The sequence below is a fragment of the Xenopus laevis genome, chromosome 2S (genome assembly GCF_017654675.1).
Source record: "Xenopus laevis strain J_2021 chromosome 2S, Xenopus_laevis_v10.1, whole genome shotgun sequence".
Classification (NCBI taxonomy): Eukaryota; Metazoa; Chordata; class Amphibia; order Anura; family Pipidae; genus Xenopus; species Xenopus laevis.
Genome location: NC_054374.1, coordinates 24,099,264 through 24,114,443, shown reverse-complemented (window position 1 = coordinate 24,114,443; position 15,180 = coordinate 24,099,264). Strand labels below are relative to the sequence as shown.

At 41.2% G+C, this 15,180-nt stretch overlaps 1 protein-coding gene across 4 annotated transcripts in view; it reads right to left on the bottom strand.

The window, feature by feature from the left end:
- Nucleotides 1-2,035: 2,035 nt before the first annotated feature.
- bcl9.S (BCL9 transcription coactivator S homeolog) overlaps nt 2,036-15,180 on the bottom strand; it is a 95,789-nt gene continuing 82,644 nt past the window's right edge. For 3 of the 4 annotated variants that reach the window (XM_041583484.1, XM_018248944.2, XM_018248943.2), the window contains exons 7-9: nt 11,830-14,068; nt 7,079-7,336; nt 2,036-4,356 (exon numbers count right to left, since the gene is read on the bottom strand). In XM_041583484.1, coding sequence (XP_041439418.1) covers nt 3,275-4,356; nt 7,079-7,336; nt 11,830-14,068 — 3,579 coding nt within the window. In that variant the 3' untranslated portion in view covers nt 2,036-3,274. The remainder of the gene's footprint in view (nt 4,357-7,078; nt 7,337-11,829; nt 14,069-15,180) is intronic. The other variant, XM_018248945.2, reaches the window with a different exon arrangement.

Here is a 15,180-nt window from a genome sequence, read left to right as displayed (position 1 = left end):
GCGCAGCTGCTTTATACCTGCTAATGTTGTCCTTTATACTGTGTTAGGGTTACTTTAAATACCTTGATGTAGTTAGAGCTCTTATTAGAGCCTCTGACTTAGTCTGTGTGCCTTTGTAATTGCTCTTCGCTCCGGAGCTGGTGGAAACGGAGCGGCTGATGAAAACAAGATGGCACCCGTGTACACATTTGGCGCCAACTTAGTTAGTGCGGCCGCTAGGTAAGTGCCTTTTCCCTTCACTTGGGAAACACTTTGCGAGAGAGGCGGAAAAACTTTTGAGGTCCAGTAAAAGACAGCAGTAGAGATTTTACGGTGTCGCCGGTGCCTAATTTCCAACTCAGCCCACCAGTCCTGCGGAGTGATGCACGGGCTGTAGGTTCTTCTGTATGACCCAACAGGATTTCTTCTTGAGCACTGTGCCATGCAAATAATAATCAATACATTAGAAAAAAAATGTACTGTCCTAACCTCCAGCAGGACAGAAGAAAAAACGGAGGAGAGCAGGAGCAGCATGAGCTTATAAGGAGGGTGGAGCCAAAAGTCCTTCTTTCTTCTGACCCATCTCCGGAGGTGGATACTATCCGATAGCGTCTGCACTGACAGGGGCTGGTCTAGGGAAAACCCATTTAATCATGGCTCAAACAAATGAGGTGTCTAATGAGCTCAGAAAAGGAGTTGTTGATGCCCATAAAGCTGTAAAAGGTTACAAGACGACCTCTAAAGAGTTCGGACTTCACCAAACAACAGTCAGGTTGAGTACAAATAGAGGAAATTCAAGACAATTGTTACCCTACCCAGAAGTCAAACTGCAAGGTATCTAATAGTCCAAGAGGTCACAAAGGAACCCAGGGTGTCTGCTAAGCAACTGAAGGTCTGTCTCACATTGCTGAACATTGATGTTCGCTTCCTGAAAATTATATTTTGGCTTCATCTGTTCACAAAACCTTCTTCCAGTATCCTTCTGGTTGGTCCACATGAGCTTCAGCAAACTGTAGAAAGTCAGCAATATTTCTGGGGGCGAGCAGAGGCTTTCTCCATGCTTCTCTGCCATACACACCGTTGCTGTTCCATGCTTCCTGAACATCATCATGGAACAGCAATGGTCATGTGGACCTACCAGAAGGCTACTGGAAGAAGGTTTTGTGAACAGATGAAGCCAAAATATAATTTTTGGGCTTAAAGGGTAATTAAACCTTTAAAGTAAGTGAGTGTAAAATCTGACCAAGTAGTCTCAGCATCTGTCTCTCTTCATGCAGCAGTTGGGTGTCAGATATTTATTGATATTCATTAGATCCAATATATCTTATAGGGGGCTCCTTTTGTCTAGAAGATGTTTTAGAGCTCATTCTATTAAAATCACCAGACATCATGTCTCTCTACATGCAGGATTTGTGCAAAAGGCAGTTATTTTGTTAGATTTTGTTTGTACTGGAATCAGTTATTTAAATGAGCTCTAATTCATCTTCTAGAAAAGGAAGTAGTGATGCACCGAATCCACTATTTTGGATTCGGCCGAACCCCCGAATCGTTCGCAAAAGATTTGGCCACATACCGAACCCTAATTTGCGTATGCAAGTTAGGGGTGGGAAGGGGAAAACTTTTTTACTTCCTTGTTTTGTGACAAAAACTCAAGCGATTTCCCGCCCCGCATTTGCATATGCAATTAGGATTCGGATTGGCTGGGCAGAAGGATTCGGTCAAATCCGAATCCTGCTGAAAAAGGCTGAATCCCTAACTGTCAATGACTATCTTACACCCAACTTCTGCATGAAGACAGAATGAAGAGAAACAGCTAAAGATAAACTTAATTATTTAAGAAAGGATGCACATTTATTTAATGGATTGTATTTAGAAAGTTTCTTATTTCAGTATGATGAAGCGTATATTACATTTTCATTTTCGCGATAATTCTCTTTTAAAAACCCGGTAACCTTTTAACAATTAAGTGAAGGGTGATCAGTCTCTTTCAATCCTAACGAGCACCGACCCGTAATAACAGGCACTCTCTTCCACTGGGAACAAAGACACCGGTGAATTTGTAAGAAATATATTTTATTTTTTCTGACACCACAGCCCTGGCAAGTGGTTTTGTACCAAATTTAATGGAGATTACACAGAATGTTTAACGCTGGGGGGGGGGGGGTAAGAGGGGGACAACAGGAAAAGTGAAAACAAAAAAACAGTAACCGTCACAAAATGATGAAAATAAAAATTTCCCACGACTGTTTCCACGCCCACATTATGAATTACACGGGATTCCTAAGAGACAGGAAAACTGAAGATTTACTGCATATGGTCTGTGTATGTAACAGCCTAAAGCCTGGCTCCTTGATAAAACCACTACAATGCCAGTCTCTTCTAGATTTCAATCCCCCCCCCCCCCAAAAATACACATTGAGAAAAAACAGAAGAAAAAAATAAAAGGGGGAGGGGGGGAAAAGAAGCCTACGTAGCATGAAATTTGGAGGGAGCAAAAAACAGAACCAAAAAGAAATTAAAATGAAAGTCGTATTTTGCTCTCCGTAGTCTGATTTTTTTTTTTTTTGCTTTTAGATTTTTTCCATAAAGGAGATCCCGCTAACTGGACTTTAATAGTTTGTTTTTTGTGCTTTTTTTTTTTAATAATACTCTTTTCTGTATGAGGTCATCGTTTGGTTTACTATACACTGGAGTTAAAGGAAAAACACAAAAGTAACAAGATTGTGAAGATGGATTATCCACCTAAAGTAAACAGCACTGAATCCGTCTCCTCTCTCGCGCACAAAGACAGAAGCCTCGGCTAAAATCCCTTTTACAATATAGTACAGTACACACAAAAAAAAATGAAGGGGGTGGGGGGATTAAACCATGTATCCTGAAGAAGCCAATCCAAATGACGTAAACATACAGGATGGTGCAACTCATGACAAATGGCAATTCTCAAAATACAGCTACAGATTTTTTTTTTTTTGTTGTTTTTTTTTGTCCTCCCCAACCCAGAGCGTGTGCCCGTATGGGGGGGAGTAACCCAAGTCCACAAAAATATTTTTTTTTAAAAATAAATCTTAAAAAAAAAATACAAACAAAAAACAAAAACAAAAAACACCTTTTGAATAAATGAAAGCAATGCTCGGATAGTTTCATACATTCTTAAATTTCTCCAAATTCTGACATTTGGGTCCTTTATTTTTTTAACCTATTGCATGGCCAAATGGGGACTCAGACTTTTTGCTTTTAGGATTTGTCGGGAGACTCTCTCATCTCGACAATGTTCAGTTTGTCCGTTCGTAGCAGCTTAAAACATGTTGCCGGGGTTGCCAGGCCCTTGGCTGAATCCACTCATGCCGACGTCAGAAGGCATACCCCTAGGGCGCATCATGATGTTCTGTTGAGGTCCCATCATCCCCTGCATTGACATCAACATATTAGGAGAAGCTACGGGCCCCGGGTGGCTATAAAGTCCTGCAGGCAGCCGTTCCTTTCCTGGCATCATACCCACCCCTCCTGGATTTCCCATCATAGTCAGTTGGCCAGGCATTCCTGTTTGTGCTGGTGACATCATGCGGTGGTGAGGTCCAATCATGCCTTGCTGCATAAAGCCCGGGGGCCTCATAGAGTTGTGTCCTGGCATGTTCGGAGCACCACCTAAGGGCATATCTGAAACGACGGGTCCTCCCATACCAGGCATAGGTAAACCCATTCTCGGGTTTGGCTCTCCCATCATAACAGGCAAATGCGAAAAAGGAGGTCCTTGTTGTGGCTTTCTGCCTGGAACTTCCCCACGAGGGAAATATTGCAGTGTTTGACTGGGTTTCTCCGATGGAATTATCCTTGACAGGTCAAACTCAGGGATTCCAGAAGCCCCTGGTCTAATGACTTCCTGCAGATCGGGGTCACTGAAAACCGAAGGCATATTATTTCCCATGACCGTAAAGGAATCCGGCCCTGTAGGACATCCCGACTTACAAAGTGCTGGGTCTGCATTTGGGGGCAGGTTGCCAGGGCGACCTAAAGGCCCCTCCCCTGGAAAGCCCATCCCAGGATGAAAGTTTCCTTGCCCTCCATTAGGGCCATTATGCGGAAAAGGAACGTGCGGAGGTGACTGTACAGAAGGAAAGCCTTGGGCAAATGCCAAACGTCCCTGAGGTACCATCGTGGGATCTTGGGATCCATGTGCCATCATAGGATTGTGTGACATCATTCCAGGTCCCATAGGAATTCCATGAGGCGGTACATTGGGTGCCATGGCATTTGGAGATGGCATCTGGCCACCATGGGAAAGAGGCTGCGTCATACCCATTGGGCTAAGCGTTGGCATGGAAACATTAACATGTGGACCTGACATCTTAGAAGAATTCTGGGGGTTCATGATCATGCCTGCAAGATAAGAAAAAATATATACAAGTAAGAAAACCTTTACTAAATCAAAGTACAAAGCAAGAAATGAAAAAAACCCAGGAGGGGGAAAGTAGAAAATATGGGACTGCTGAGAGAGAAATAGTATGGCCACTCCCACCCAAACAACATAGGTCATTGTCCTGCTGAATGCATCAGAGGGATTTCAGGCAGTTCCCAGCAAAATCAACACACTGACTAATTGGCAACTTGAAAAATAAATTATATATATATATATATATATATATATATATATATATATATATATATATATATATATATATATATATATATATATATATATATATATATATATATATATATATATATATATATCTCTATAATAAATGCATCATGAGGAGCTATAGAGATAGAATTTGTTATGGCCTAAGCGCTATTGCACCTTTAAGGACATGAGGTGAAAATAAAAGTGAAAGCAGAGAAGAGAAGCAATGCGAATGAATGAGTCCGCACTCAATAGGGACTGCCCTTAAAGTCCAATGGCACCTGATAGGCTGCAGCGCAGGATGAGCCCCATGTTGTAGCAAAGGCATAAACGGGAATTCATTACCATTAAAGGGGAACTTTCACGAAAATGAAACTTTATTATAAGCTTCAGCATACTGAAATAAGATCAATCAATTAAATATTCTGTATTATTTCTGAAATAATCAAGTTTATCTTCACTATTCCTCTCTCAGCATCTGTTTCTCTTCATTCTGTCTTCATACAGGAGTTGGTGTCAGATAATCATTGACAGTTAGATCCAATATATCTTATAGGGGGGCTCCTTTTGCCTAGAAGATGTATCTACATGCAGAATTTGTGCAAAAGGCAGTTATTTTGTTCGATTTTGTTTGTACTGGAATCAGTTATTTCAATGAACTCTAATACATCTTCTAGGCAAAAGGAACCCCCCTATAAGATATATTGGATCTAACAGTCAATAAATATTTGACACCCAACTCCTGAACGAAGACAGAATGAGAGAAACAGATGCTGAGAAATAGTGAAGATGAACTTGATTTTTCAGAAACAATGCAGAATATATAATGGGTTATACTTAGAAAGTTTCTTATTTCAGTATGCTGAAGCTTATATTACATTTTGTGATAGTTCCCCTTTAAATTCATCCACCGTTATGCTGCAGCAGCTTGTTGCAAACACAGAATATTCCTTCTTGAATACTTGTCTGGACATATTAAACGATCTAGGGTCACAAACGGGGGGGGGGGACCTTCTGTTTGGGTCTTAGTTTGTAAATACTGCTCACTGCATATGTTTTCCTTATATACTCAGAGAAAGGACATTCCGCAATTTTTTTCATTTAAAGGATAAGTAAACCTTTAAAATAAGTGAATGTAAAATTGATGAGGGTGCTATTCTAAGCACTTTTGTCATTTACATTCATTATTTATTTTTATTTAATTCCAGATATTAAGGGATACATGTACTGTTAATATGAATGAATAAAAATAAAATAAATAATGAATGTACATTGCAAAAGTGCTTAGAATAGCGCCCTCATCAATTTTACATTCACTTATTTTAAAGGTTTACTTATCCTTTAAAAGGCCAGTAACGTCAAGATTTTTTTTTTTTGTTAATTGGTTTGTAAAAAAATTCCTTTTACTTCTGAATGTTGCTCACGGGTTCAAAAGGTTGCGGATTCCTGGTATAGAATGAAAAAAAAAACCACCAAGCCATATGTAACTTTAAAATAGTCTTTATTAAAAAATAACTTACCGAAACTCTGCTTGCGCTCCTCTTCAGAAAAGCCGACAGGGTGACCTATACATTGTGCGGCGCTCGATTTCTCCTTCCTGGCTATCTCCTTTAGAAGGCAAGGAGGAGAAATGGAGCGCCGCACGATGTATTGTCGCCCTGTCGCCTTTTCTGAAGAGGAGCGCAAGCAGAGTTTCGGTAAGTTATTTTTAAATAAAAACTTTGCGAATTTAAAGATACATGTGGCTTGGTGGTTTTTTTTTCGTTCTATACCAGGGATCCCGAACCTTTTGAACCCGTGAGCAACATTCAGAAGTAAAAGGAGTTGGGGAGCAACACAACAATGAAAAATGTTCCGGGGTGCCAAATAGGGTTGCCACCTGGCCGGTATTTTACTGGCCTGGCCGGTAAAAATTATGGCTGAACCCAATGTTATTAATAGGGAAAAAATTAATTATAGGATATATATATATATATATATATATATATATATATATATATATATATATATATATATATATATATATATATATATATATATATATATATATATATATATATATATATATATATATATATTATAGGAAGGCAGGTATTTTTTTCCAGAAAAGGTGGCAACCCTAGTGCCAAATAAGGGCTGTGATTGGCAACCTACATTAAGGCTCTGTTTGGCAGTGCACCTGGTTTTTATGCAACCAAAAATTGCTCCCAACCCAGAAATTCAAAAATAAGATCCTGCTTTGAGGCCACTGAGAGCAACATCCAAGGGGTTGGAGAGCAACATGTTACTCACGAGCTACTGGTTGGGGATCACTGTTCTATACAAATACGTTTTTTTTTTAAAAAAAAAAAAAAAGAAAATTTGACGATACTGGTCCTTTAATGGAAGTGGAATGGCAGATAAATCAGGCTTTTGTAACGTGGGAGCAAAGAAGCCAGCAGAAGAGAATGGAGAAGGTGGTACAAGAATTTCCCGTACCTGGCATATTATTCATTGATGGTAGGTTAGGTGAACGGGCAGGAGGGGAATCGTCATCTGAACTAGCCACCGTTTTGATGGCATCATGGTACAGAGGCGTGGAGCTGGGCATGGCAAACTTTGACATCCTAGACATCATTATGGAGAGAGGGTTTTGGGAAAGAGTGGGCTCAGGCGGCAGTGTGTAGCTATTGCTGGAGGGAAGACTTCCGGGGTGATTAATCGGAGCAGACTGGCTGACTGATGGAGGTGGGCCTCCTAAGAGAGAATAAACATAAAATTTATTAAAACAAAGGAAAACTTAAAAAACTGAAAAGAAACGTGGCCATCACAGTTTGCTTGACTCATTGACAATGGCAGCCGCCGTCCAACGCAAGAATGACAATATCAAGATGGCAGAATTACAATGAACGAGATAAGGAGTACGAGGGACCCTGTAACCCCAGCCCTGGAATTTATTCTCTGAATACTAATCAGTTAACGGGATACTGGACCAATAAATATATATATTGCAAGTCATTTAAAGAAACGGCCGTGTGTCATACCCAACCCCTTGGCTCGTGCTCTTCCTGCTGTCATTTGGATTGCATTAAATTGCATTTTTTTTTAAAGGATAAGTAAACCTTTAAAATAAGTGAATGTAAAATTGATGAGGGTGCTACACTTTTGCAATGTACGTTCGTTATTAATTTCATTTCTTATACCAAGATATTAAAGGAACAGTTCAGTGTGAAAATAAAAATGGTGTAAATAGATGCCCCCCCCCCCTCAAGTCTCTGGTTACTGCCTGGTAACCAGGGTAACCAGTCAGTGTAAACCAAGAGAGCTGAAAAGCAGGAAGTTGGGTTCTGACTGACATGTTAGACATCCAGTCACTCCAGTCTTTATACATTACATTTTTGGCTAACTAACTATATTAGAAACATTTTTTATTTTGCACAGTCTATCTATTTACCCAGTTTTTATTTTTACACTGAACAATTCCTTTAAGGGATACATATACTGTTAAAAGGGATACTGTCATGAAAAAACATGTTTTTTTTCTTAAAACACATCAGTTAATGGTGCTGCTCTTGCACTGAAATCCATTTTTTCAAAATGCATAATAACGCTGCTCCAGCAGACTTCTGCACTGAAATTCGTTTCTCAAAAGAGCAAACAGATTTTTTTATATTCAATTTTGAAATCTGACATGGGGCTAGACATACTGACAGTTTCCCAGCTGCACCCAGTCATGTGACTTGTGCACTGATAAACTTTAGTCACTCTTTACTGCAAGCTGGTCAACTCCCCTCCCTTTGGGGTAAATATTCAGAATAGGAGGACAAAAGTCATAAAAAAACACTAGATCACTACAAAAATATAGGATTAGGCTTATCTATAACAAACTTAAAATTTAATTTTATCTTCCCCCTTTACCTAATTTCAAACAGTTTTATCTCATACTCTAAGTAAGGGGGAGTGAAAGTGGGAAACTGCTGAATATAAGCAGGAGCAAAGTGCAAGGGCAGTACCACCACTACACCACAAAATCCATAATAAAGTACACCCACATCTTTCCCCTCCTCTCCCATCACTACAGCTTAATGGGATTATATAATGAAAAAAATAAATAAATAACTTTGTTCAGGTGCGGTAACTCATACCAAGCAGCAGTAGCTACACCTGTGCAAACTCTGTGCCTTTTAGAATATATAGGAGGTAATTCTTCGCCTTTAATTGCATTTTACCTGCTTTTTCCTCTTAAAGGGATACTGTCATGGGAAAACATTTTTATTTATTTTTTTAAAACACACCAGTTAATAGTGCTGCACCAGCAGAATTCTGCACTGAAATCCATTTCTCAAAAGAGCAAACAGATTTTTTTATATTCAATTTTGAAATCTGACATGGGGCTAGACATATTGTCAGTTTCCCAGCTGCCCCCGGTCATGTGACTTGTGCTCCGATAAACCTCACTCTTTACTGCTGTACTGCAAATTGGAGTGATATCACCCCCTCCCTACCCCCCCCCCCTCCAGCAGCCTAACAACAGAACAATGGGAAGGTAACCAGACAGCAGCTCCCTAACACAAGATAACAGCTCCCTGGAAGATCAAATAACAGCACTCAATAGTAAAAGCCAAGTCCCACGGAGAGTGATTCAGTTACATTAAGTAGGAGAAATAACAGCCTGCCAGAAAGAAGTTCTACCCTAAAGTGCAGGCACAAGTCACATGACTGGGAGCTGCTGGGGAACTGACAATATGTCTAGCCCCATGTCAGATTTCAAAATTGAATATAAAAAAATCTGTTTGCTCTTTTGAGAAACGAATTTCAGTGCAGAAGTCTGCTGGAGCAGCGTTATTATGCATTTTGAAAATAAAAAAAAAATGTTTTTCCATGACAGTATCCCTTTAAGAAGACTTGTTAGCTGGAGAAAGACAATGCAAATCTATTTCTGTGAAAGCAAATCTAAGTATCCACATGGGGCCCAAAACTAGGGCCAGAATCCTTGCAATGTGTTAGGCCTAAGCCTTTGATTAAGTGTCATGGTGACACAAAACGCGTAACGCTCGAGAGGATTGTTTAAATAAAGACTTCTACTTTAACTATTTGACTTTGGGTCTGATCTATACGTGGCTTCCTAGAGTGCCCTAAACCCTCCTTGCTTGTGTATACGAATGCGTTACATGATGTCAGCTCAGTACGCCATTATATGGTCACATGATTGTACGGTGAATGGGTGAGAAATACATTATTTTTAAAGGGGTTGTTCACCTCTGAGTTAACTTTTAGTATGATGTAGAGAGTCATATTCTGAGACAATTTGCAACTGTTTTTTATTTTTTTATTATTTGTGGTTTGAGTTATATTCAGCAGCTTTCCAGTTTCAGCAATCTGGTTCCAAATTCCCCTAGCAACCACGCATTGATTTGAATAAGACACTGGAATATGAATAGGAGAGGCCTGAATAGCAAGAGGAGTAACAAAAAGCAGCAATAACAATACATGTGTAGCCTTTACAGAGCATTTCTTTTTTAGATGGGGTCAGTGACCCTTATTTGAAAGCTGGCAAAAGAACAACAAAATAATAATAAATAAAAAATAAAAAAACTATAGAAAATAAATAATGAAGACCAATTGAAAGTTGCTTAGAACTGGCAATTTTATAACAGCCTTAAAGGGGTGGTTCACCTTTAAGTGAGCTTTTGGTATGTTATAAAATGGCCAATTCTAAGCAACTTTCACCCCTATGTAACTGGTAATATACAGTATGACCTGAGCAATGTGTACATGTTAGGAACCCAGGACAATCTGATTTGGGCTTATCCAGACATGTAAACTGACTGTCGTCAGCCATGGACATATGAATGTCCCTATTAGGGTTCAGCTGTCAGTTATTGACGGTCATTTAAATGACAGCACTAGCCTTGGGAATTGGAAGTCACATTTAGAACTTTAGGGGTGCATGTTTCGGTCAGCTCCCACTTTGGCCATTTCCAGAAATGACAGAATAGTATAAAGAGAAGCAAGCATGCAAAGAGTTGGCAGGTCACATGTGCAGTTTAAGGCACACTAATGCAGAACAGGCTCAAGACTCTCTGCTCAGCCGAGATGCGTATGAATGTAGCACAGGCCTGAAAGCATCATGAGAAGAAGTATGAACAGCTTAAAGGTACTAATAGCACTTCAGTATAAAGGCAAATGATCACACAGCGTATCTCAGCAGGGAATAACACTGAAAGGGAAAGCGTAAAAATACAATTTGGAAACAAAACTCACAAGAAAGGAATTAAGTAGACACCATTCAGAATATAGGCAGGAATAGGAAGATAGAAGTCAATTCAAAGTTCCATGACCAATATAAATGTACTATGACTTTAGCATTGCACTTAATATGGTCACAGAACCTCTCAGTGACTTCTAATATCCTTATCATTTACAGTAGGGGGTACATTATCCCTTATAATACATGAGTGATACTCAGAGTTCCCTGTATAACTCAGCCTGCAGCCTTGTGTCTTTATATGGTCACAGAACCCCTCAGTGACTTCTAATATCCTTATTTACAGTAGGGGGTACATTATCCCTTATAATACATTAATGATACAGGGTTCCCTAAAACTTGTGTCTTTATAGGGTCAAAGAGTCTATGGATGAACTATTTTAGTTTGGTATTTTAACTGCATCCAGAGCAATCGATTTAATACCAGAATGAAAAATAAAAAGCAGAAGGAACTGTAATAACATACATTATAAAATATCTAACCTTATAGTAAATCTAGGTGCATTCAAATGCTAGTGCAGAACTGCTTATATTGCCATGTGCAAAAATACTATATATAAATTGTAAGTAAGTTCATCTGTAAATGGGCTCCCCAGTATCCTAAACATTTTTGGTGCAGGGCCTGAAAGAATATCTAGGACAAAACAGAACTGAAATTCAGATAAATACACCTTTAACTGAGGTCCCATCAATTTCTTTTAGAACACCTCTACCACAGATTAGGGTCCAGTTTATTCAGAAAGCTAACTGTATGCACAGAACACTTATACACAGACACCTTGAATGGAATACGCCATATTGCTTGCCTCAGCTGAGGGATTCCCCATAGTAGGTCTACAAGGAATGCTTTAGCAAAGGCAAACAAGTTCTGCCACTCGCTTATGTGCTCAGACCACCCAGAGACATGACAGTTGAGAAAACATGACAGTTAACAAAATCTAGCCATTATGTTACAGCATCACTAGTGTTTGCACTTGCTCACCTGATTCCATATTCCCCATCATGGCTGGTGAGGTCATGCCAAGTGGTGGCTTGTGCTGGTTTGGGGGTATTCCTGGACTTTGCATTGGAGGCTTAGGAGAAGATGTCCAACCTGGGGAAGGTACAGGTAAGGACGGAGACTTCAGGTGGACAGGGGAAGCAGCAGCAGACCCCATAACCGGCGGGGACTTAATGGAAGCAGCAGCTGCAGCAGTTGGTCCCGTCAGCATCCCGGCTAACTGAGACGGTGTCTGAGGGGATTTAAGATTGCCAGAAGGGGAACCCAGCATTGGTGATTGAACCTGGCGCATAGTTGGAGATTTCAGAGGGTTCACACCAGGAGAGTTCACTTGACCGCCTGAAACGGAAACATCCAAAGGCTTTCTTCCCATGCCACGTTGAGCAGGGGGTGCAGCACTGAGGTTGCCTGGGTTATTGTTTGGGTTGAGAGGTAGAGGTGGCATGTGACTGAGTCTGCTGTTAGTCCTTTGATCAGGCCCCATCTGTTCTCTGGGATTCCTTAACACTCCTCCGGGACCCTGTGGCATATTGAGAAAGGGCCTCATGCCGTACTCCTGCTGGGAGTGCTCAAATGGTGCAGAATGCATTTTTTGCTGGTTAGGAAGCATCTCTGAGCTGCCTGGTCTCATTTTCATCATTTCCTCAGGTACCATCACCACTTCTCTCATTTTTTGGGACATTAACTGCTGGTTAGAAGTCATATTAACATTGAGGTTCATATCAACCTTCATGTTCATGTTTCCGGGGCCCATGCCAAATTCTACCTCTCGATTTGGGCCCATATTAGGGGGCATGCCCTTGTGAAATTCCATCCTGGAAGGGCTCAGTGCTGCATCTCCAGGCATGCGAGGAAACAGACCACTGCCGGGCTCAATGTTCCTCTGAGGCGCCATCCCTCTGTTCATTTCCATGACCGGCCTAATTCCCTCCATGCCCATAGCGGGAGGCATACCCATTTGCTTTTCTGAAACATGCTGATGAAAAATCTCATCTGGTAAACCCTGTGGGTTTGGAAAACGTTCCCCTCGTCCCGGGCCACTATATATACTCTGCCCAGGGGGAAAGTTGCGTCCATCTGGAATTTTTGGCACCTCATCAGGCCAGTTAACACCAGGAAGCCCAGATCGGGATGAGGGGTTTGGAACATTAGGTCCTTCCATATCCGGGTTCATCATTCCAACAAATCCAGGTAATCGCTGCATTTGGCTTCCAGGCACATTTGGATGAGGGGGCATCCCTTTGGGTGGCATTGGGTGAGGCATGCCTATTCCATCTGGGAAAGGCTCTGGCCCTCCTGGACCCCAACTTTCCCCAGGATTCATTTGATAAGGAGGCGGTGGACCTCTAACCATACCCCTAGGCCCATGCTGGTGTACCATCATATCCTGCAAAGATCGCTGCTGTACTACAGCCTGCTCCTGCTTGCGTCTCTTTTCCTCATAGAACTCCTGCTGCAACTTCAGCCACGCTACTTGCTCTGGAGTCATATGGTCAAGATGATCTTGGCCAGGCTGAGGATTCATTGGTGGAGGAACCATGTCATCTGGTGAAAAAGGCATGTCCCTGTGACCTTGAGGCCCAAACGGCATACCACCATCTGGGTGGGGCCCCGGACCTTTACCTAAATTTTGTGACTGAGCCATCATCGCCTGTATTGGCCCTTCAAGTTTTTTCTGGGGATTGTCCAACATTCCAGAATTCGGTGGTGGCCCCCCACTTTGGCCTGTAATGTCTTTAAGGGCAAACTCCTTCTCATCAGGGAAAAGCATACGCTGTATATCTCTAAGGGTTTGCAAAGAGCGTTCTCTGTGTTCCAGCTGCTCTTGAGAAAGCCCATCAGGATTTTCACCTAAAGACGGTGGTTCCCCAGCTGGCATCGGCTGAGACAAACTTTTTGATTCCACCTTGATCTCCACTGTGGGAGCAACATTCCCTTGAGCTAAAGGGCTGGCAACTTGATTGTTAGGGGTAGAACTCTGCCTACATCCTTCAGTTTGTAAAACATTGGCATTGGCTGGGCTGCCGGCTGCCATTTTACTCTCCCCAACAGTGCTTTCTTGCCCAAGTGAACAGAGAGATGGTGTAGACTTTGGAGGAAGTACTGGACCGGGCTGATTGGATTGCACTTTGGCAGCTTGTGAATGGTTCTGCTCCTGTGGAGTTGGCGCTCGGGGATTTGCTTTAGATTCATTCCTAATATTAGTAGAAAGCTGAGTGTTCTGCAAAAAAATAAATAAAAATAAATAAAATACATAGCCAGTTTTAAAGAAAGCAGAATGTTTGCATACACAAGTCGTTTCAGTGGAAGTGTAGAGCAATCAGTGATGCTAAACAAGTGTCCATGTTGCAGGACTTAGCATGGCTGAAAGATCAGATGAGGGCTGTATCCAACTACAGATGCGGCACTCTCCCAGTGGTCCTGCATGGGCCCTCAAGTGATGCAATTGTGGGCCCGGCCGGGGCCAATCAGATAAACTACATTAAAGCCCTTAATCTGGGTTGCAAAACTTGCAAAATCTGCTTGGCTGGTGACCTTGCCAACTGCCAGAATACAAACCCATATATTTAACCCAGCAGTCAAGCCTCTTAAAATATATTTGCACTAAATAAAAAATATTAAGACATGTCTTTATATTCTTTATCTATGATAGCATGGAATACAATCTCTTAGAAAGCTGCATCATTTCTTACATATTAATTATATAGTCATGGCCAACTTTTGGCACTTCCATAAAGCAAACAGTGGTGTGGCACAGAATACTGTACACAGAACATTCCTTCTCCACATATTTACATTGATATAGGAGTAAGAGGTACCATGTTACTTGCCTTGTCTGAGGAATTCTCCAGTGATAAACAGAGCAGTATCTGTATGTGAGAACTCTGCAAAGGCCTTGGTTGAGGAAGGCGGAATTGTTACTCCCTCAAAGTTATGCAGTGTTGAATACTCATATCTATTTATTCCATGCATGTGTGCACAAAGGTGCCTCTATGACACTACAAGGCACCTGATAGTTCTAATGCTAAACAGACTATGAGTCAGTCCTCCGTGAAATCATTCTGCAGAATTGGTTGAACCCTGAAAGTGCTCAGAGCCAGTAGCAATTCTTTATCTACCCTGGCAGTTTACTAGTTAATTCAACTGTTCTGCTGAAGTCGGTCTACTATGATTCAGAGCGGACTCATAAAGCCTGTATTTATGTCACTTACACAACGAGGTCTATACCTGAAAACCTTCTCTAGAAAAGCAGCAGAGAGAAAATTGTCACCCTTCCCTTTTCATTAAAAAAAAAAAATATGACTGTGGAAAAAACCTGTATGGCCATCGAAC